The sequence below is a fragment of the Piliocolobus tephrosceles genome, chromosome 15 (assembly GCF_002776525.5).
Source record: "Piliocolobus tephrosceles isolate RC106 chromosome 15, ASM277652v3, whole genome shotgun sequence".
Taxonomy (NCBI): domain Eukaryota; kingdom Metazoa; phylum Chordata; class Mammalia; order Primates; family Cercopithecidae; genus Piliocolobus; species Piliocolobus tephrosceles.
Window position 1 is genome coordinate 25437141 of NC_045448.1, and position 22858 is coordinate 25459998.

The 22858-nt window shown below is 43.9% G+C and overlaps 1 protein-coding gene across 11 annotated transcripts in view; it reads right to left on the reverse strand.

Annotated features, from left to right (window-relative positions):
* Positions 1-22858, reverse strand: part of DTNB (dystrobrevin beta) — a 301137-nt gene that overhangs the window by 24916 nt on the left and 253363 nt on the right. For 5 of the 11 annotated variants that reach the window (XM_023230081.2, XM_023230085.1, XM_023230079.1 and 2 more), the window contains one exon: positions 14264-14284. The exons of 5 other annotated variants lie outside the window; for them this stretch is intronic. In XM_023230081.2, the coding sequence (XP_023085849.1) occupies positions 14264-14284 (21 nt within the window). Of the gene's footprint in view, positions 1-7401; positions 8593-14263; positions 14285-22858 lie in introns of those variants that run through there. One more of the 11 variants, XM_023230087.1, reaches the window with a different exon arrangement.

A 22858-nucleotide genomic window follows, 5' to 3' on the forward strand; every position in this document is an offset into this window, starting at 1 on the left:
CATGCTGTGGCAGAGAGAACTGGCCAGGAGACCAGCTGCACAGAGAGAAAGGCACTGTCTTTAGTAGGAAAATGATACTGCACTGTTCTTGGCCATGCTTGGGTGGCCCCAGCAGGATGCCTGGCACATAGTAGGGGCTCCAAAAATAGGACTTCCCTTCTTTCTTTTTCCTCATGGAACAGGGAAGAATTTTTAATCCACCTGGTACACATTATAGTCAGGTAAACAAGGCCAGAGAGCCTTGTGGCAAAAAGCCTGACTTTAAGAGTTAATGCCCTCTGCAGAGCATTCATAACTGCATCCCCCTCCACACGCACACGCAACTAAAACTTGGAGCTAAGCTGTTATCATGGTAACAGAATGGAAGACACTTTAGTCTCCATTTCTATCTCCCTGACTCATGGACACCTGCCAGGTAGCAGATGGCCTGTGTGGACAATTACCTTCATTTTGCTGCAGTGTATTTAAATTAAACAAAGTGGCCTCTTTGCTGCCGATTTTCAGAGGCCCTCTCAGAGAAACAAAAAACAATGATGGGAGAGAGTTGCTGCAAGTCTGAAATTTAGGCAACCGTGATGTATAGAGAACCGGGATATGTAGAGAATAGCCTTTGTACATTTTTTTTCTTCAAGAAAAAGTTAAAAACCCTACATAGCTATTTTGAGCTGGTACTGGTGAAGACTGTGCTGGGAAGATGCAGATATCTCATCAAAGCGGAAGTGAAATGAGGGAGAGGTGATGGGGCTATCTGATGCTGCACTGTCTGTCCTGCTGTGAGAGTTGGAAATAATTGCCTCACATGACAAGAGTTAAGACTATCGGGAGTTAGGACTGGCAATGGAAGCGCTCAGAGAATGGAGAATGAGGGTGAAGGAGAGAGGCAACCAAATGGCCATGAGCAAGGAAGCAGGCAGTGAATGTGCCTGGACACCTTCCCTGCTTAGCAGAGGCGCCCACCTGCAAGTTTAAGTGCTGTGGAGCCTTTTATTTATTTTTATTTTCTATTTTTTTCAACGCCCCTGGTCAGCATGGAAGTGGAGTCTTTTAAAGATGAACTTGGCTTCTAGACACTGGAGAGAGGGGCTAAAGAGTTCTATAAAGTCTGTCTTACCACCGTTAACACATTTACCTATCATGTGTCTGTTGGAAGGATGAGGCCACCAGAAAGTCTGCCATGGGGTCTCTCTGCAGAGGGGTGACACCTGTTTGCTTCCACATCACGTCAGGAACCTCAGGGCTCACGTATAACCTGTCCCTCACTGTGATGGCTGGTGAGGCAAGCTGCGATAAGACAGGAAGCAGCTATTCTAGGACTGCTGGATGATTTGTGATCACGGTGTTGCCAACGGCAGAAGGTTACGGTTCTCAATCTTCATGATTCTGTCCCTATTCAAGTCACACTAAATTATATAGAAGAAAAAGCTTATGCTAAGAATTAAAGAGTGAGGGCAAGGTGTACAATTATCTTTCTTAGTAGAAGGAAGAAGGTGTATTAAATTTCTGGGACAAAGAACAACCTATTAAAACTCAAGATAAACCTGTAGATAAAAAGAAAGTTGGAATGTAAACTTTTAGATAGAGACACTCATAAATTCCAAGACTAGAATTACCTCCTTTCTGTTTCTCCCAGTTTGCCTAGCCCTATTTGAAAATAGTATCCCACTAGTCTTTTTTTTTTTTTTTTTTCCCAAGACAAGAGTCTCACTCTGTCACCCAGGCTGCAGTGCAGTGGTGCGATCTCGGCTCACTGCAACCTCCGCCTCCTGGGTTCAAGCAATTCTTGTGCCCCAGCCTCCCGAATAGCTGGGATTACGGGTGCCCGGCACCACACCCAGCCAATTTTTGTATCTTTAGTAGAGATGGGGTTTTGCCATGGTGGCCAGGGTGGTCTCGAACTCCTGACCTCAAGTGATCCACCTGCCTTGGCCTCCTAAAGTGTTGGGATTACAGGCGTGAGCCACTGCGCCTGACCTGTATCCCACTAGTCTTCACTGCAAGATTTCAAAGCCAGTTCTCTGCAGAATAATGAGAGACCTCACCAATCAAGAGAAAAATACCTATACGATGAATGCCAAACACTCAGATTGCATACTAGAAACAAAAACTAGGCTAGGTTAGGTTCTCAGGAGGATGCGGTCCTTATTCTACTAGCTAAATCTACTAGTAGGAAGGCAGCTGGGACCTATCAGTGGGTTTTAAAATTCAATGAGTCTAATGTAAATGTTACTTATAGGTAAGCCAAACTTGTGTGGTGAGGTACGGCACCTTTATTCAACAAGGACATGCTGCACTTTGTTAAGTTCTGCACTTTGTTAATATAGTGGTTAGAGTCCAGGCTTCGCAATTGGATAAACCTAGTTTTTGTTTTTGTTTTTTTTTTCTTTTTGAGATGGGGTCTTGCTATGTTGCCCAGGTTGGTCTTAAACTCCTGGCCTCAAGTGATCCTCCCACCTCAGCCTCCCTCATAGCTGGGATTACAGGCGTGTGCTGCTGTGCCCAGCCTCGATGAACCTAGTTTGGATTCCGGCTGCCATTTACTAGCTGTGTGATCTTGAGCAATTACCTAACCTCTCTGCACCTACAGTCCTTCATATGTATAGTGGGAATAACAATACCTACCCTCACAGGTTGGTGAGGATGAACATGAAACACTGCACACACTTGGTCCATAGAGTGATACCTGTTATTCTTCTACTTTGAAAGGTACCAGGGGTAGGGGCTATGCAGCTGAGGCAATGTCTCCACTCTCAGCAGGCCTATCCCGAGGGAGTCAGGTACGTATGCAACCAGCACACCAAACAGGATGAAATAGGGGCCACAGCAGAGGAACAGAGGAAAAGCAGCCTGGCCTGATGTTATGGAACAGGGTTAAGTTTGGTAGAAGAGGTGGCAGCTGAGAGTATCTCGAGGGGTACAACTGCAATGGGCAGAAGAGGCTTGGGAAGGGCAAACCAGGCAGGGGACAGTACATGACCGAGGGCACCGGGCTGGAGAGGTGAGGCTGGAGCGTGAGGAACAGGGAAGACCTGTAGCAGGAGAGCAGAAGTAAAGGAGAAGTGGTGACGGTGAGCAGCCAGAGCCATAAATGAGCAGCTGCAGAGTTTATTTAACAGACCACAGATAAGGGCTGGGCACGGTGCGTCACACCTGTAATCCCAACACTTTGGGGGGCTGAGGTGGGTGGATCACCTGAGGTCAGGAGTTCAAGACCAGCCTGGCCAGCATGGTGAAAGCCCGTCTTTACTAAAAATACAAAAATTAGCCAGGCATGGTGGCACGTGACTGTAATCCCAGCTACTTGGGAGGCTGAGGCAGGAGAACTGCTAGAACCCAGGAGGCAGAGGTTGCAGCGAGTCGAGATGGTGCCATTGCACTCCAGCCTGGGTGACAAGAGTGAAACTCTCTCAAAAACTAAAAAATAATAGGCCACAGATAGGAAAACTATATAACCCGTGGAAAATCCAACTTGCCACCATTATTTTTTTTTTATTTGTTATTTTTTGACACAGAGATTTGCTCTGTCTGGAGTGTACTCAGGCTGGAGTGCAGTGGCAAGATCATGGCTCACCACAGCCTCGACCTCCTGGGCTCAAGTGATCCTCCCAACTCAGCCTCCCGAGTAGGTGACATCATGCCTGGCTAATTACTGTATTTTTGGAGAGATGAAATTTTGCCATGTTGCCCAGGCTGATTTCAAATGCCTGGGCTCAAGTGATCCATCTGCCTCGGCTTCTCAAAGTGCTGGGATTACAGGCATGAGCTACCATGCTTGGCCCAACTAACCACCATTCAAAATAAAATGTTCTGGCTGGGTGCAGTGGCTCACACCTGTAATCCCGGCACTTTGGGAGGCTAAGGCAGGCAGATCACTTGAGGTCAGGAGTTCAAGACCAGCCTGACCAACATGGTGAAACCCCCTCTCTACTGAAAATACAAAAATTAGCTGGGTGTGGCTGTGGGCGCCTGTAATCCCAGTTACTCGGGAGGCTGAGGCAGGAGAATCACTTGAACTGGAAAGCGGAGGTTGCAGAGAGCCGAGATTGCGCCACTGCACTCCAGCCTGGGCGACAGAGGAAGACACCATCTCAAATAAATAAATAAATAAATAAATAAATAAAATGTTCTACTTTTTTTCACCATCAGTTTTGCTTTTTGTTTTGTTGTTGTTGTCTTTTTTTCTTTTTTTAACAGACTACGAGCCAAGAATGATTTTTACATTTTTTAATAGTTACATTTTAAATGGTTATATAGTACCTACATAATATCTGGTTTGGCCTGGAAAGCCTGAAATATTTACTATCTAATCTTTTAAGAAAACGCCTGCTGACTCCTGCTACAGGCAAAGGCAAGAGAAGCCGGTGAAGGTTTCTAAGGAGGGGAGGGATGTGGCCAGTCTAGTCTGTGCTCAGGAATCGAGCTCTGGGCAATGGCAGGGAGGAACTGAGAAACGAGAGACTGGAAATAGGGTTCTATCAATAAAGAGGCTTTTCCAAAACTAGGTGATAGATAATGGAGGCTGGAATGAGGTACAGGAATAGAAAGAGGGACAGCAACTTGTGGGAGAAAAAATGGACTAGAAGTTGGCAACTGAGAGGGAAGAGCAGGAGGCTAGCGATGGCTGGCAGGGATACGGCAGTGCTGATAACAGCATCAACAGAAGCAGGAAATACGTGCAGAAGAGGGATCTGTAGGGTCCCACCCTTCCCATAGCCAAACTTCAGAATAAGGGGTTCTGAGAATGCCATGGAGGCTCATACTGGTATCACAGAGAAAGGTTCTCTGGACTCGGAGCAGGGCTTCCAGTTAACAAGGGGGCAATTTTACTTGCTAGGGGCCTGAGAGTAGAGGCTACTACTGGTGCTTAGTGGGTAAAGTTAAGGATGCTGCTAAACATCCTTAACAGCCTGACCAACATGGAGAAACCCTGTCTCTACTAAAAATACAAAAAAAAAAAAAAAAAAAATTAGCCAGGTGTGGTGGAGCATGCCTGTAATTCCAGCTGCTTGGGAGGCTGAGGCAGGAGAATTGGTTGAACCTGGGAGGCAGAGGTTGTGGTGAGCCGAGATCGTGCCATTGCACTCCAGGCTGGACAACAGGAGTGAAACTCTGTCTCAAAAAAAAAAAAAAAAAGAGTTCAAGACTTCAAGGCTAGCTTGGCCAACATTGGCCAACATAATGAAATCCCATCTCTACCAAAAAAAAAACACATGTTTTTCTACAACACATATGACAACTACTTGCAAAAACAGAGTTATCTGGCCCCAAATGTCACTAGTGCTGAGAATGAGAAGGATGGCTGAGGGCGACTTAGTCATGAGGTCCTACAGAGAATGGTCTGCCCAGGGCTATTTTCCTGGGTGGAGAGCTGCTGTGGAAAGAAGGGCAGGCAGCCAGCAGCCTCAGGTTAGTTAGACCTTTAAGGGACCCAAGAATAGACTGCCGTATCTTCTGCACATTGGGATGTCCTGGGGTGGCTACAGATCTGAGAGTCTCCTAGAATCTCTCGTGATTTTCTGAGGTCTGAGCAGGTTAAAAATTGGAGTTGAAATTTGCAATGTGAAAGCAATTAACAGAGAATTGTATATACACTTAATAATACATAATAATAAAAGAACTGAAGGGTTTATGGTTAGTCATCTGTGCAGAGCAGTGGTGAGCTGGCATGGATTCTTACTATAATAAAAGTACCACTTCAGCAAATGACATGACATTTCTCAAAAGAAGATACACAAATGGCCAACAAACATATGAAAAAATGCTCAACATCACTAACCCGAGGGAAATGCAAATCAAAACCCCAATGAGATTACCACCTTACTCCTGCAAGAATGGTCATTATTGAAATGTCCAAAAACAGTATATGTTGGCATGGATGTGGTGAAAAGGGAATGCTCATAAGCTGCTGGTGGGAATGTAAATTAGCACAACCACTATGGAAAACAGGATGGAGATTTTTTGAGGAACTAAAAGTAGACCTACTATTTGATCTAGCCGTCCCACTACTGGGTATCTACCCAAAGGAAAAGAAGTCATCATATGAAAAAGACACATGCACACATATGTTTATTGCAGCCCAATTCACAATTGCAAAAATACAGAACCAACCTAAGGGCCCATCGACCAATGAGTGGATAAAGAAAACGTGGTATATAAACACCATGGAATACTACTCAGCCATAAAAAGGAATGGATTATCTTTTGCAGCAACCTGAATGGACCTGGAGGCTACTGTTCTAAGTAGGGTAGCTCAGGAATGGAAAACCAGATGCTGTATGCTCTCACTTATAAGTAGGAGCTAAGCTATGAGTATGCAAAAACACAGAGTGATATAATGGACTATGGAGACTCAGAAGGGAGAGGTTAGGAGCGGGGTGAAGGATAAAAAACTACGTATTGCGTGCAATGTACACTAGTTGGGTGACAGGTGCACCAAAATCTCAGAATTCACCACTAAATAACTCATCCATGTAACCAAAAACCACTTGTACCCCAAAAGCTATTGAAATTAAAAAAAAAAAATTAACAAAGTACCACTTGGCCGGGCACAGTAGCAACACTCTGGGAGGCTGAGGCAGGTGGATCACTTGAAGTCAAGAGTTTGACACTGGCTGGGCGCAGTGGCTCACACCTGCAATCCCAGCACTTTGGGAGGCAGAGGCGGGCAGATTACCTGAGGTCAGAAGTTCAAGACCAGTTTGACCAACATGGAGAAACCTGTCTCTACTAAAAATACAAAAAAAGTATCCAGGTGTGGTGGTACATGCCTGTAATTCCAGCTACTTGGGAGGCTGAGGCAGGAGAATCACTTGAACCTGGGAGGTGGAGGCTGCAGTGAGCCGAGATCGTGCCATTGCACTCCAGCCTGGGCAACAAGAGCGAGACTCTGCCTCAAAAAAACAAACAAACAAACAAAAAAAAAACAGTACCACTTCAGCTACAGTTAACTGCATTGCCTGTAATTTTATAAAACAGCCTTCTACTTTTCTTTTTTTAAACATCAGGGCATCTATATTGCAGCTCCAAATGCATACTGCCAAACTATGATTAAGAGTAAATGGAGAAAAGTGTAAAGAGTCTACGGTACTTGTTATAACATTCATCTTTTAGCTGAAACTAAGCAGACATTCTTTTCCGTAAAGGACGCTTCAAACCTTAGCATTACCATTACTATGGAACATCAGAACCAACCTGAGGGTCAGCTATAAAACCTGTTACCCTAGAGACTGGTACAGCTTCATGATTTGACGAAATGCCTCCAGATGCTCTCAGAGTGAAGGGTTATGGAGACAATCCCATGCTGAGAGAAGAGGCTGGGGTGAGGCACAGCAGAGAGGAAGAATGCCAGAGAAACCTGTCCTGCTGGAGACATGGCCAAGAATCACGCAGGTGAGCCACAGGAGAAGGGCATCAGGGATGCAGCTGACGTTTTCTTAGGATACTTTCTTGTATCTGGAAAAGTGGCAGGTGGGAGGCTGGCATGAATAAACCCTGGGGAAGAAGTTATTGAAAGAAAACCCAGACAATGAAGTAAGGGCCACAGGATTTCAAAGTCAGGAAAGGAGAATTCAGTGAAATAAACCCAACTGGATTTCATTCATTCACTCATTCATTCATTCATTCTTCTATAGGCCAGGACCCAAAAAGATCTCTCGAGACCCTTTTAGGTTTATAGCCTTTCTCCAGAATACCAATTGGTACAATGATGAAAGGATCCAAGAATTGTGGAGCTGAAAGTTTACTGACGAGGAAAATGAGGTTCATAAAGGTTACGTGCTTGTTTAGATGAAAAAGAAATGGGATTTAGCCAACAAGACTCGATTAGTGGGAAGGGCAGTCCATTCACATGTAATTCACAGATTTAAGATTTACATCTTCGTTCAGTGGGGTGACATTATTTGACAGGAGGTGGTGTTGAGGGGTTCGGACAGGACAAAGCCCACTTTTGAGAGCTGGGTGCATTTTACTACTCTACTGAACATTTTCTTTCCCAAGTTGCTGGTAACTTCCTTATTGTCAAATTCACGGGCTTTCTTGTCTTACTGTCTTACTAACTTCCTCCTTGTTGCAATTATCTGGGCTTCCAAGAGAACCGACGGTCCTTCTTCTGCCTCCTCTTTCTTCTTTTTGTCTACTATGCATTTTCCCTAAGGCTCACGTTTATGGTTTCAATCCTCATTTTGTGTTGAAGGGTTCCAAGTCTACGTTGCTAGCCCTGTTTTCCCATTGAAATTTCAGTTGCACATGTCCAAATACCTAGCAGATCTTTCTGCTTGACTGCCTGGCTATAGGACATAATAGTATGTTCAAAATCAGATCAAAATCCCCTCCTAACCCAGATCATTCTCTATTTTCACTTGTTCAGTAAATGACACCCATCATTTCCCCAGATTCTTCTTAGGCTCCAAGCCTACAAGTCATTTTTTCTTCATCCTTTTCTGTTAATGCTTTGTTGAGATTCAGTCTGTAGTATTCTGGGGGAGGCAGTGTGTCCTAGGAATGCAATATTCTTCCAGTGGAAGAATTTCTCCAGTTGGCTGAGGAGATAATTTTCTTGGAGGCGCTGAAGGATGGTTTTCATATGCTGTGTGCATTCTGGTCAGGAGAGGAAAAGACAGAAATATAGTACAGGAGGGAAATTTAAGAAGTAGGTAAGGAAATCTCTCAGCCTGACACTGATGAGAGTGATGAAAAATATTGGGGGGGGGGTGTGGCATACACCCCAAAGCTACTTTTCCCTTGTATCCTCAGACTCTTGTTTGGTACTCAGGGAGTTTTGGGGGAGTGAAATACAAACACCCATCCCCCATCCCCACCATGCAAGACAGGACCATCTATCTCAGAATGAGCCTTCTGGCTATACAAGACTAAGTTCCTGAACATAAAAGGAACCAAAACCATTTTTGTTCATCTATGATGCTTTCCTAGAAAGACCCTGATGAAAAGAGGGGAAATGAGAACAAAAATAACTCCAGGAAGTCTGAATTATATGAGGTATTCAAAATTTATCAGGTCCCGAGAGACACAGGTATGGGGCTTCAGACACGCCACCCTGCCATGTCAGAGGGGCAATGGTTTAAAGGCATTTTGTTCCTGACTAGCTGCTTCACTCATTAGTTTCATGTTCCTGGAATCTGTGATAAAAAGAACAAAGTATACATAATCAATAGCTTATGCTATTATTTTTAAAAAACTTATCTGGCCTGTGACACAACCTTAGGAGATTCTGAGAACATGTGCCCTGCTTAGGTTACTTTAATGTAAGTTCTTGGTAAACAACTTAGGAACTGCCTTTTCATTTTTTTTTTTTTTAAACTCACTATAACTGCTGCTAATCAGAATGTATATTTGAATCTTTGCTCCTGGGGGGCCATCCTCAAGCTTTGGGCTCAAATAAACTTATACTTAATCATAAAGAAAAACCATGGCTGGGTGCAGTGGCTCATGGCTGTAATCCCAGCACTTTGGGAGGCCGAGGCGGGCAGATCACCTGAGGTCAGGAGTTTGAGACCAGCCTGGCCAACATGGCGAAACCCCATCTCTACTAAAAATACAAAGATTAGCCGGGTGTGGTGGCGTGCACCTGCAGTCCCAGCTACTAGGTAGGCTGACGCAGAAGAATCACTTGAACCCAGGAGGCGGAGGTTGCAATGAGTTGAGATCATGCCATTGTACTCCAGACTAGGCAACAAGAGCGAAACTCTGTCTCAAAAAAAAAAAAAAGAAAAAAAAAAAAAAAAAAAAAAACCAAAACAAGTTTTTTTAATGGTAATATCTCCTCTTTTTGGAAAAAAAATAACAACAAACTGCCAGGTCCCTACGGTGAGTACAGGTGCCAAGGCCGATGGATGAATACACCCTGCCAACTCTCGCGAGGCCATGTGTGGGAGGGAGCTAACACTGGCAGACAGTCTATGCACCTATCCTAGGACTGCGACCAGGCTAAAAGTTTGTGGGAGAGTCCTATGTATAGCACAGCAATCCTCACTTACCAACAGACGTCTGTATAGTTTGCCAACTTAGGAGGGCCACAGTGGTGCCTGAGGCCCAGGATACCACTGACCCGGCTTGTGTTTCTGCATTTAGGGTATCATGTCAACCACGAAATAACTTTCAGACTCTTTGATGGTGGTATTTGAGTACGATTTCTCTTTTTATCCTCCAAAAGGCCAGGATCACTGCCTTGAACATATATAGTAAAACATTGCTAAATAAATAAATGAATGGCAATCCTTTGCCTTTTGGGAAGTAGACTCAGGCTTCTATTTCAGAGGATTAAGAGCCAGGGAGCCCAGAAGATTGCAGAAGCATGTGAATCTGAATCGCTTCCCAGTGAGACTATATCCAAAGGCTAAGACGGGAACGTGACCCATGAGGCATGCTGACATCAAGAGGTTCACCAACAATTTCTTTAATGGACAAAGAGGAGGTTTCTTTTTATTGTTGCATAGGTTTGTTTTTTTGAAAGACTTTCTCTTAAACTTACAAAGTTAGTATTCATGAGGTTTATGTGAGCCCTTGTGGGTCGACCATTGCTAACTAAACATTGAGTGCCCTTCCTTTGAGGCATATTTGGTAGAGCTGTGATCAGAAATGGGGGCTTCCTGGAGCCAGGCCAAACCTGCTCTCTTTGGTACAGCTGTAGCTGGGTATTTGTCTGGGTCTTGGAAAATAGACAGGACATGATGGTAAGATCCCACGTGATAGCCAAACTCACTGAAGAAAAAGGAAAGGTCCCAAGAGTGGCAGTGTTCTCTTAGCCAATTCCCCAATATTCCACTAATTACATTATTTTCAAAGTGCCAGGTATATTACCGTTTGGACCACTGCACCACTACCTAAGCTGGGCCAAGGCCACCCTGAAGGAGCTTCCTATCCTTACATAACTTTCACTGTCTAAAGTTACAGTCTTTAAGTCTGATGATCATTATATAAAATGTTCTATAAAATGTATATAAAGTTACAGTCTTTAAGCCAGATGATCATTATTAGATAATTAACTTCTAATAGGAGAGATCACACGAATGTTGCAGGAAACACATCCTTCATGAATAAACAGAATCCAATTCCTTGGATAGCTCAGTGAATGTGGTGTTAGAGATCCAACAGTGAAATTTTATGGTGCACTGAGTCACTAGGAAAAATGGAACCCTAAAATGTTCCTAGAGAGAACTTGTACATCTGAACTCTTTCCAGACTAGGATTGGGATATTGTTTGATCGAGACCGGAGTGGCCCACAGCTCAAGTGCACCAATGGTCATAAACACCATTGCCAGTAGGGACCTAATCAGTCTGTGGTGACCCCAGTGTCCCCTCTGTAACATGCTGATGAATCCTACAACCATATTTCTGACTGTAAGCACTGGACTTTTACTAAGAAATGTTCAAAATATTTTCAAATGGTGCAAATAACTATAGATATCCTGAATTTTATAGATTATTATCTTTAAAACATAAGGTGATTTTTATGCTACATATCAGTGTATTTTCTTTAGACAGAAATAACAATATTAATAATAATACTAATCAGCTTGGTTTTTTTTTTTTTGGTAACATAACATTTTTTCAGATTCCTTTTTTAAAAAATTATTTTTTTTATTTGCTTTCTTGGGAAATCGGATTCCTTTTTTTTTTTTTTTTTTGACACAGAGTCTCGCTCTGTTGCCCAGGCTGGAGTGCAGTGGCGCAATCTCAGCTCACTGCAACCTCTGCCTCCCAGGTTCATGCCATTCTCCTGCCTCAGCCTCCTGAGTAGTTGGGACTACAGGCGCACCACTACGTCCGGCTAATTTTTTCTATTTTTAGTAGAGAGAGGGTTTCACCATGTTAGCCAGGATGGTCTTGATTTCCTGACCTCATGATCCACCTGCCTCGGCCTCCCAAAGTGTTGGGATTACAGGTGTGAGCCACCGTGCCCGGCTCAGATTCCTTTTTATAAAGGATATTTCTGAGCTATAATTTAGTCTCCTGAATGGATCTATCTGGGAGTGCCTTCAGCAAAATAACTGCTATAGGTACGTGAACTAGTTATGTCCCTTATAATTAATGCAATTATTAATACATACAGACTATAAGTCAAAATCTTATAAAATTGGTTAATACTGGTTATCATTCAGCAAATATTTATAGTGAAGACTAGCTTTAAATTGACCTGAGAACTAATATCACAGCAGTGGCAATTCCTGTTTCTTGGATTAAAAATTTTTTAAATGAAATGTCCACTGGAAGCTCTGCTGCTACCACTAAGATCAATATCCACAATGCCTGCCCTCTTCTGAAAGAGTTTTCAGGTGAGGTGTAGGGTGTTTCCAGTCTGTGCTCACTTGGAGCAGATGCACGCAGAGAGAGATCAGGAGATGCTGTGCTAGTCTGGCAGACTGCTGGAAGTAGATTTGCAGCAAGTAGCTGCAGCTGCAAAGTGCATCTCTGGGGTATGGAGGGCTGAAGAGAAGGAGGGGACGCTAGTGGTCAGCAACAACAGGTGAAGTGACACCCTGGATCACTAGGAAGGGAATACTTCATACCAAGGGGATGAGACTATCAGGAGCTGGAAGGATAAGTAGTCTCCTTCCTCTTCCTCTTCCTCCAACACTCTCACTCATTCGTCTACTTGGGGGAGGTATTTCCAACATCTGCTTCTCTGGGACTTCTGGACAAACTGGAGGATTAGACTTCCCAGCCCCCTTGAGGTGAAGTGTGGTCATGTGACTTGCTCTGGCCAATGAAATGGAGAGGAAGTGATGTGTGTCACTTCCTGGAAGCAGCATGTAATGGCTGGGCTTGATTTCCATCCTGTTCTGCTTTGCCCATATAAACGTACCTACTGATGCAGAAGCACCAGAGATGGAAGCAATAAACTCTATGTGAAAGAAGAAAACAGCAGAACCAAAACTAGCAAAAACCTAAACAAGTGCACTTTGGTTCCATGAAAGCCATCAGATTTCTGGGTTGTCGGCCACTCTTGATGCCATGCACCATCTTCTTTCTCCCTTTCTGACAGTCTGCCTCCTCTGTACCCTCTTCTCGCCTCCTCCCCTTACTACCTATTTCTTCTTTCCTTTCTCTTTACTCTATGGTCCCATTGCTCTCCTAGCTAGAAATTATAAGTATAATGTTTTATATTCCTAACCTAAAACATGTATACATTTGTGTTTTTTAAAAAAAAAAAAACGGGTAGGCTGGGCATGGTGGCTCATGCCTGTAATCCCAGCACTTTGGGAGGCCGAGGCGGGTGGCTCATGAGGTCAGAAGTTCGAGACCAGCCTGGCCAATATGGTGAAACCCCGTCTCTACTAAAAATACAAAAATTAGCTGGGTGTGGTGGTGTGCGCCTAAGTCCCAGCTACTCAGGAGGCTGAGGCGGGAGAATCACTTGAACTGGGGAGGCAGATGGTGCAGTGAGCCGACATCATGCCACTGCACTCTGGCCTGGGCGACAGAGCGAGGCTCCGTCTCAAAAAAAAAGGCAAATTTTTTAAATTAAACGTTTTATGTTTCTCTCCCGAAGGATAAAAAGCTCCAAGGTAAACAAAAACTCAGCTTCAGCTTAAAAAATGTATGCTTTGAAACCTTACTATGTTATATAAACATATGGTGTTAATATTGTAGATAAGTCTGCAATTGACTTTCTTGTGTGGGTCAGTGGCTATCAGGAAAAACAAAAACAAACATAAACCTCCCCCAAACACCATGCAGCAGCCACACAGCTCAGAAAAACCTGAGCTCCCTCTGGAGTAGGTTCTGAACAGGAAATCACTGCAAGTGGAGTCAGTGCCTCAGTCGTTGTCAGTAATTTTGTTAAGAAGGCTGGCACAGCCCCAGCATCCAGAAGCCTAGTCAAGACTGCACAACATCTATAGTTAGCAAAATAAGTCCTCATTTTCATGCACATTCATTCATGACATGAGGTCACCCCAGCACCCCAAAAGTTGTTTCAAGGAATTAAAATCACTCCAGACACAAAACAACAGAGAATGAAAGGCAGGAAAATGCAATGGTAGCCTGGCTAATCATGCACACTTCAATGCTCACAACAGATGGGTACTTACAAGCTCTGGTTTTAAGTAAGAACATGCTCTACCGGGTAAACATGCTTTGAACTTTTAGACCATTTTACAACACCATGGGGAGACCCACTGGGAGTTTTACACGTAAAACCCTCTTCAGAGATGATGTGCCGGGAGAAGAGGAGAAACATTTACATGAGTAAAGAAAGAACGTGCAACAAGAGTGAGAGTCCAGCGGGAAATTCTGAAGTTCACTTACTGCCTGCTTTTGCTCTTCCTCCTGGAGTGTTGAAGATAAAAAAAAAAGGCAGAGGAAAAAGGAGAGAAATTAATGCCCATCACCACAAACATTGGGAAGAAATGATAGAAAAATCAGGCAAACCAGGCCAGGCCCATGGGTGCTGAGATCAAAGGCCCCGTCCCCCACAGGAGCATCAGAGGACGAAGCAAGCAGCAGGCCTCGGCCGGGTGAGTGATTCAATGCTAACTCCTAGAGCTAGAAGGAAAGAACCCTAGAAACCACCTCGTCAACGTTCTTACTGTAGATGAAACAGGCCTAGAGGGCCTCACCTGCTTACGGTTCACATAGCTGTTTAGGGGAATCTGAAAGAGGAAGGGCAACCATGACTTGAAATTCTAGGCCGGGCGCGGTGGCTCAAGCCTGTAATCCCAGCACTTTGGGAGGCCGAGACGGGTGGATCACGAGGTCAGGAGATCGAGACCATCCTGGCCTACACGGTGAAACCCCGTCTCTATTAAAAAATACAAAAAACTAGCCGGGCGAGATGGCGGGCGCCTGTAGTCCCAGCTACTCGGGAGGCTGAGCCAGGAGAATGGTGTAAAACCCGGGAGGCAGAGCTTGCAGTGAGCCGAGATCGCGCCACTGCACTCCAGCCTGGGCGACAGAGCGAGACTCCGTCTCAAAAAAAAAAAAAAAAAAAAAAGAAATTCCAATAGTAATTCTATTTCATCATTCAGGATATTCACATGTGTTTAGGTACATTTATCCAGGCAAGTGGTTTTCGATGCATGGAACACAGACCAGTAGCATCGGCATCACCTGGGAACTTGTCAGAGATGTAAACTTCGTGCCTCACCCTATCCCCACCAAACCGAAGCTCTAGGGGTGGGGCACGGCAATGCATTCAACCTTGTCTCTGATTCTGGTGCATACAAGTCTGAGACCCACTGCTCTCATCACTTCCCAACTAGCAGTCTGCCCACGACAGGTTCTTTTCTTATTTGGTCCCCTCTCCACACTAAACATGTTGGAACTGTACCCCCATCTACCTGCTTTCAGGCACAGTCTTTTTTTTTTTTTTTTTCAGTGAGTTCCATACACACCCACTTCCCCCAATAAACTAGAAACTGTTTGGAGACCCTGAAAGGTCATTCAAAAAAGAATTCTTGACCTCAGTTTTTCATTAATTCAATACAAGTTTATTTAGTACTTCTTGTGCAGAAAGCACTGGAAACATAAAGAAATGGTCTCTGTCATCTAAATCAATCAATCTATCTATCTATCTATCTATCTATCTATCTATCTATCTATCTAAGACAGAGTTTCGCTCTTGTTGTCCAGGATGGAGTGCAATGGTGCAATATGGGTTCACTGCAACCTCCACCTCTGGGTTCAAACAATTCTCCTGACTCAGCCTCCTGAGTAGCTGGGATTACAGGCATGTGCCACCAAGCCCAGCTAATTTTGTATTTTTAGTAGAGATGGGGTTCACCAGGTTGGTCAGGCTGGTCTCGAACTCCTGACCTCAAGTGATCCGCCTACCTTGACCTCCCAAAGTGTTAGGATTACAGGCGTGAGCCACTGCACCTGGCCGGTCTCTGTCTTTTAGAACCGTATGGTGATGGAACATAGAGCAGGCACTTGCTGGCTATCAGCTGACTGCCCAAATGGATGCACTGTCAGACACGGTAGGAAAAAGGATAAAGAGAATACTTTCAAGTTTCTCTTTCTTCAGTTCTTTGCTACTCATCTACTCTGTCTTTTAATGGGTTTCTTCCACTTCCTCTTTCTGTGCCTCACCATGGGTCACTGTGGTCAGGGAGCCTCAGCTCTTTGGCCTAGTAAATCTAAAAGCTGTGCAATGGCTCTATTTAAATTGGACCAATTCATGCAGCCAGTCTTTACTGAACATGTATGTGCCCAGGAAGTCTTAGGAATGGGTAAGTGCTCCTGCTCCCACGCAGTCTACAGACCTGGGTGCAACGGTGAGAAATACCTCAGTAAAGCAAAGGAATTATGAAAGGGAGAGGGTGAGTGAACACTTGGAGAACATAATTTTTATTACTGCAAGGGAGAGACAGGGACTAGAAATAAATGGGCACTGAGAAATCTCTTAAGGAGACTCCCAACTCAGCACAGGAAGGTGCTCTTCACAATCAAAGCCAGACGCTGGATGCCTGACCAAAGCCAAACTCACAGGAGCCCAGGCTCAGAGTGCTGAGCACCAGCTCTGGCAGTGTGAAGGAGGCAGAGCACTTCTGTTTTTGCACCTGCTTCGCAGTTAGGAAGCAAGCTCTCTTCCTTGCCAGACTTCCCTTTCGGGCAGGACACTTTTCTTATATTCATGAGGCAAGGCAAACAGTCATAGGACAGTTATCAAACAATTATAAAATGTGTTTTCATTGCTGGCACCGTGTTGAAGTGGAAAGTGCGATGGTTGGGGAGGGATGGGGCATTCCTAACAGGCTGAAATTGTATCCGAGGTCAGAAGACCAGTATGAATTTCTTAGAACTGTTTCTAAGACATCTCTCTACTTCCACAGTATTCTCCAGGTTTGGTATTCAAGAGAACACTGCAGTGGCTAAACAGAATACGGAAATTTCAGAAAGCAATGTTTCATACTTGGACATCTGGTGATTGCAATTTAAGTTTGTCAGAAGAGAAATCATAATTTGCAGTAGACATATATCAGGTGAGGCTGGGGACAGTGGGCAGGGCAGTGCTTCCAGGACTTATAGGCCTTCCATGTGGCCTGGTATTGGGGAGAGAGTGGACTTTGGCAAAGTGTTATTTAGGATAGTGTTGTATAATTTAAACTCACAAAATTTATTCAGATAAAGCCTTTAAAGGCTCTGTCAACACAGTAAGCAGGTCAGATCCCAGGTCTGAGAACCTCTGTGTTATCAACTAGTCAGCTGGGGTCACTAAATATTGACTGATGACAAGGGATAGAGCCAACGTTGATTTAAAAGGGGGTAATAATACCTTAATTATAAAGTGTAAACTTAGAACTGCTTATGTCACCTGATAACACGTGAGTCTCTTCCACACGAACGAGGTCTGGCAAGGTGGCCAAAGCAATGGCATAGCCACTATAGTCATTTATATAAAAACTTACACTTGGCGGGGCGCGGTGTCTCACACCTGTAATCCCAGTACTTTGGGAGGCCAAGGTGGGCAGATCAAGAGGTCAGGAGATCGAGACCATCCTGGCTAACACGGTGAAACTCCATCTCTACTAAAAATACAAAAAAATTAGCCGGGCATGGTGGCGGGCGCCTGTGGTACTAGCTACTCGGGAGGCTGAGGCAGGAGAATGGCATGAACCCAGGAGGCGGAGCTTGCAGTGAGCCAAGATCGTGCCACTGCACTCCAGCCTGGGTGACAGAGCGAGCCTCCGGCTCAAAAAAAAAAAAAAAAAAAAAAAAATTTGCACTCAAACTAGATAAACATTTGCAAATGAGGTTGAAATTCAAAACTGCAGAATTCATCTGGTAAATGAGTTTCTTTTTTCTTTTTTTTTTGAGATGGAGTCTCACTGTGTCACCCAGGTTGGAGTACAATGGCATTATCTTGGCTCACCGTGACCTCCGCCTCCTGGGTTCAAGTGATTCCCCTGCCTCAGCCTCCCGAGTACCTGGGATTATAGGCGTGCACCGCCACATCTGGCTAATTTTTGTATTTTTAGTAGAGGTGGGGTTTCATCATGTAGGCCAGGCTGGTCTTGACCTCAGGTGATCCACCTGCCTCGGCCTCCCAAAGTGTTGGGATTACAGGCATGAGCCACTGCACCTGGCCTGGTAAATGAGTTTCAAAAGCAGTATCAGACAAATGGAAAATGAAGTAGAACATGGATTAGAAACACCAACATATAAACACTTCTAGATTAAACAGAAAGGTTTTTTTTGAGGCTAGTAATTAATTAATACTCATTAATCAGGTAAAAAGGTATAAAGGAAAGATACGTAGAGAAATATGAATGCCTAAGTGTCAGTCTACATCACGTCATTAAAAAGAATAAAGGGTGGCTCATGCCTGTAATCCCAGCACTTTGGGAGGCCAAGGTGGGTGGATCACCTGAGCTCAGGAGTTCGAGACCAGCCTGGCCAACATGGTGAAACCTGTCTACTAAAAATGCAAAAATTAGCCGGTTGTGGTGGTGGGTGCCTGTAATCCCAACTACTCAGGAGGCTGAAGCAGGAGGCAGGAGACTCACTTGAGTCCGGGAGGCGGAGGTTGCAAAGATTGTGCCACTGCACCCCAGCCTGGGCAACATAATGAGACTCCGTCTCAGACAAAAAACAAAAAACAAAGAAGGAGGGACCTTGGTACTCCTTGGTGACAGGGATTGAGTCTAGTCATCACAATATGCCAAATACCTAATATGACACTTAGGAACTCAGCAGATTTTTATTAAATAAACAAAAAATTAATTTTAACCCTGCCTTATTCCAAAAAAGGATTAAGATTTTTGTTGAATGAATTAACAACGATGTCACTTCTTATGTATGCTTCTTTAAATTATCACTTCAGACAGAAGATAAAGTACCTAATAGTTTCCTGAAGCAGTAGAATGAAAGAACTCTCTGTGGCATGAAAATTTATTGTGTGATGTATTTTAATTTATGAGTATCCCAGACCATGTGGCTTGATTGTCCATTTGACTAACTGCTTACAGCTATTTTACGAGAGAATTAAATGCTAGCATACTGAACATCAATAAAAGCAGGCAACCCTTTTAAATTAAAATCAGGATTTTCTCTTTCTCTCTCTCTCTTTCTTCTTCTTTTTTTTTTTTTTTTTTTTGAGACAGGGTCTTGCTTTGTCACCCAGGCTGGGGTGCAGTGGTGCGATCTCGACTCACTGCAACCTCCACCTTCTGTGTTCCTCACATCCCACAAGTTTACTAACTCCATGGCAGCCAGGCTTTTAAAGTCCTATGAGGCTGCAGTTGTCACACAGGCCACGTATGTTTAAGTACATCCCTGCTGTTTAGAGTGAGGGGCTAGGTTGCTTAGCTGGATATTTGACAACTATTATAGGGATTTGGGTCAAATTTCTACATAAGATTTTTTTTAAACAAAACCCATTTAGACACAAAGTATTTCTGAGGAAAAATCCTGCTGGGATTATAGGCGCATGCCACCATGCTCGGGTAATTTTTGTATTTTTGGTAGAGATGGGGTTTCACCATGTTGGCCAGGCTGGTCTCAAACTCCTGACCTCAAGTGATCCAACCACCTCAGCCTTCCAAAGTGCTGGGATTGCAAGTGTGAGCCACTGCACCTGGCCTAAAATTAGGATTCTAAAGGGTACTTTTATGGGTTGATGAATATGTATTTTTAATAGTAGGAGAACACTGAAATTTTAATAGAAGTCAGTAATTCCTGTGTATGACCTTTTAGGTATGCATATAATACAAAAATTAAGATTATGTGGTAATTCTTTTAGGAAGCTGGACACTAAAGGCACGAGATTTTTGACTGTGAATTCTAGCCAATGGATAGAAAGATAACATTCCCAGATTTGTGTTTGCAAATTCTTCCTCCCAGTCTTAGCCTGTCAGATGGGTAAGAACCTGGCAGGGGATCCTACAGGGGCAGCAGTGTCCTGCTTATTTTACTGAAATTACAGCTACAAATATAAAGAAACTCGAGGTTTGGGAGTAGAGTTGCGGGCATTAGCTCATTCTGCTTAGCCCTTGAATACAAGCATCAGTGGTACACTAGAAGGCCACAGTGGCACGCATGGGGCTTGGAGTCAGTCGTTCTGGGGATCGCTAAGACAATCCAACTGAAAGGCAATGGTACAAGGTTACTTAGGGAAGATGCACTCTGGCTTCCCTTCAGTTTACATATACCTTTTGCCTTTTACAAAAACCACATTGGGGCACTGGGACTTTCCCATCTATGCTTGGGTAATATCTGAGAACATCTTTCTGAAAAGGGAGATGTGACACACGGAAGAGGTGAGTGGATCCCCCCCTTTTTTTTTTTTTTTTTTTTTTGAGACTGAGTCTCACTCTGTGACCCAGGCTTGAGTACAGTGGTGCAATCTCCGCTCACTGCAGCCTCCGCCTCCCAGGTTCAAGTGATTCTCCTGCCTCAGCCTCCTGAGTAGCTGGGATTACAGGCATGTGCCACCACGCCCGGTTAATTTTTGTATTTTTAGTAGAGACAGGGTTTTGCCATGTCAGCCAGGCTGAACTCCTGGCCTCAAGTGATCCATCCGCCTTGGCCTCCCAAAGTGCTGGTATTACAGGCGTGAGCCCCTGCACCCGACTGGATACCGACTGGATATCTCCCATCCCACAGGTGTACTTAACTCCATGGCAGCCGGGCTTTTAAAGTCCCATGAGGCTTCAGATGTTACACAAGCCATGTATGTTTAAGTACATCCCTGCTATTTAGAGTGAGGGGCTAGGTTGCTTAGCTGTATATCTGACAACTATTATAGGGATTTGGGCCAAATTTTTACATAAGTTTTTTTTAAACAAGACTCATTTAGACACAAAATATTTATGAGGAAAAATCCTGCTAACAGGGTTAATGCAGAAACATATCTATGCAAAACACCCCAAATACGGCCAAAGCTAGGAGGAAAACAACAACAACAACAATAACAACCACCACCACCACCACCAACAACAACAACTCAACTCATGACAAAACAGTAACTGTCTTGAGCAAGTCAAAATTCAGTTTAAAACACAAATTCTACATTTATCCAAGTTGCTAATGCCCACTAGCTTCATTACTAAGAGACTGACTTAGGATGCACAAGTTGGAGAAAAGTCTCTAAACTGATATTCTCCGAGGCTACCACTCCTGGGATTAAGATCCTTGTCACTTCGGGCCTGGAGGATGAAATAAGTCTCCTATTATCCTTGAGTTTCTCCCTGTTCTAACTTGTCCTGCGTATTTTCCTAAACTGTTATTTTTAAAACCTCCAATGACTCCCCTTTACCACAAGATTAAATTCACTCCTGTCATCTGGCTTTGGGGGCACTCCACACTTTGTGATTTTCTCTGGCTGTTAACTCGGTATCATACTACTAAATGCAGTGGGGTCTCAGCATCGCTGGGCAGCACCTGAGAAAGTAAGAGCAGGAGCAAGTATCCTGGTATTGCTGCTAAGTAACCAGGTAGATATTTCTGTTCAATTCCAATAACACTGTCCAGGGTAGGACATTCAAATGCCAAGCATGCCTTTCTTTGCTCAGGGGTAAAGGGGTTGTAATATAGCTTTCAACAAGAATAGACAGACCTCGTGTGCCTGTAGTCCTAGCCACTCAGGAGGCTGAGGCAGGAAGATCCCTTGAACCCAGCTTAAGCAAGGTTACAGTGAGCTGTGATCACATCACAAGAGAGACCTGACTTATTACGCATGTATTCAGTTCCCCAGTATCCCAAACCTAGAGCTAATATGCTATCTCACTCCTAATATAGTAAAGTTACCGACTAGAATGGTTTAATTAGGTTGGTTTTTGTGATGGTTATTTTTATGTGTTAACTTTACCAGATTAAAGGATAGTCAGCTGGTAAAACATAATTTCTGGGTGTGTCTGTGAGGTGTTTCCAAAAGAGATTGGCATTTGAATCATTAGACTGAATAAAGATCTGTCTTCACCAACATGGGCAGCATCATCCAATTCACTGAGGACTTGGATAGAAGAAAAAGGCAGAGGAAGGGCTACTGTGCTAGAACATCATCTTCTATGCCCTCAGACATGTGAGCTCCCCAAGTTCTTGGGCTTTTGGACTCTGGGACTTAAATCAGTAACACAACACCACCCATCTCCCAAGCCACCTCCCAGACTGGGAGTCACAGCATCAGTTCCCCTGGTTCTTAGCCCTTCAGAGACAGACTGAATTACACCACCAGCCTTCTCAGTCTCCAGGATGCAGATGGCATTAACATGAGACTTCTGCCAATTCCCATAATAAATCCCCTCTTAGATATCTTTATATATATTCTACTGGTCCAATTTTTCTGCAGAACCCTAATACAGGTTGTCTCTGTACTACTTATTGAAATAGGACACTTAATATTTGTTAAGTATTTAAGTGGAATATTTGAAAACTTGTCTTAACAGAAACTTTAAGGCCAGGAGCAATGGCTCACGCCTGTAATCCCAACACTTTGGGAGGCTGAAGTAGGTGGATCACCTGAGGTCAGGAGTTTGAGACCAGCCTGGCCAACATGGCAAAACTCCATCTCTACCAAAAATACAAAAATAATTAGCCAGGCGTGGTGGTGGGCATCTGTAATCCCAGCTACTCGGGAGGCTGAGGCAGGAGAATCACTTGAATCTGGGAGGCGGAGGTTCCAGTGAGCCAAGATGGCACCACTGAAGTCCAGCCTGGGCAACAGAGTGAGACTCCATCTCAAAACAAACAAATAGAAACCACTTTAAGTAGTTGAGAAACATTATCCATATGTACATAGCTAATATCCTATTTATAAACATTTTTATGTATTCATAAAAGCAACTGCTCAACACGTTATCCTACTTCCAGTTACAAGTTTTTTAATAATCTGGCTTTGCACTAATTTACATGACTTTTATACCCAATTAGGCTAAATTTATGGAAATTTATCTGAAAACTGAT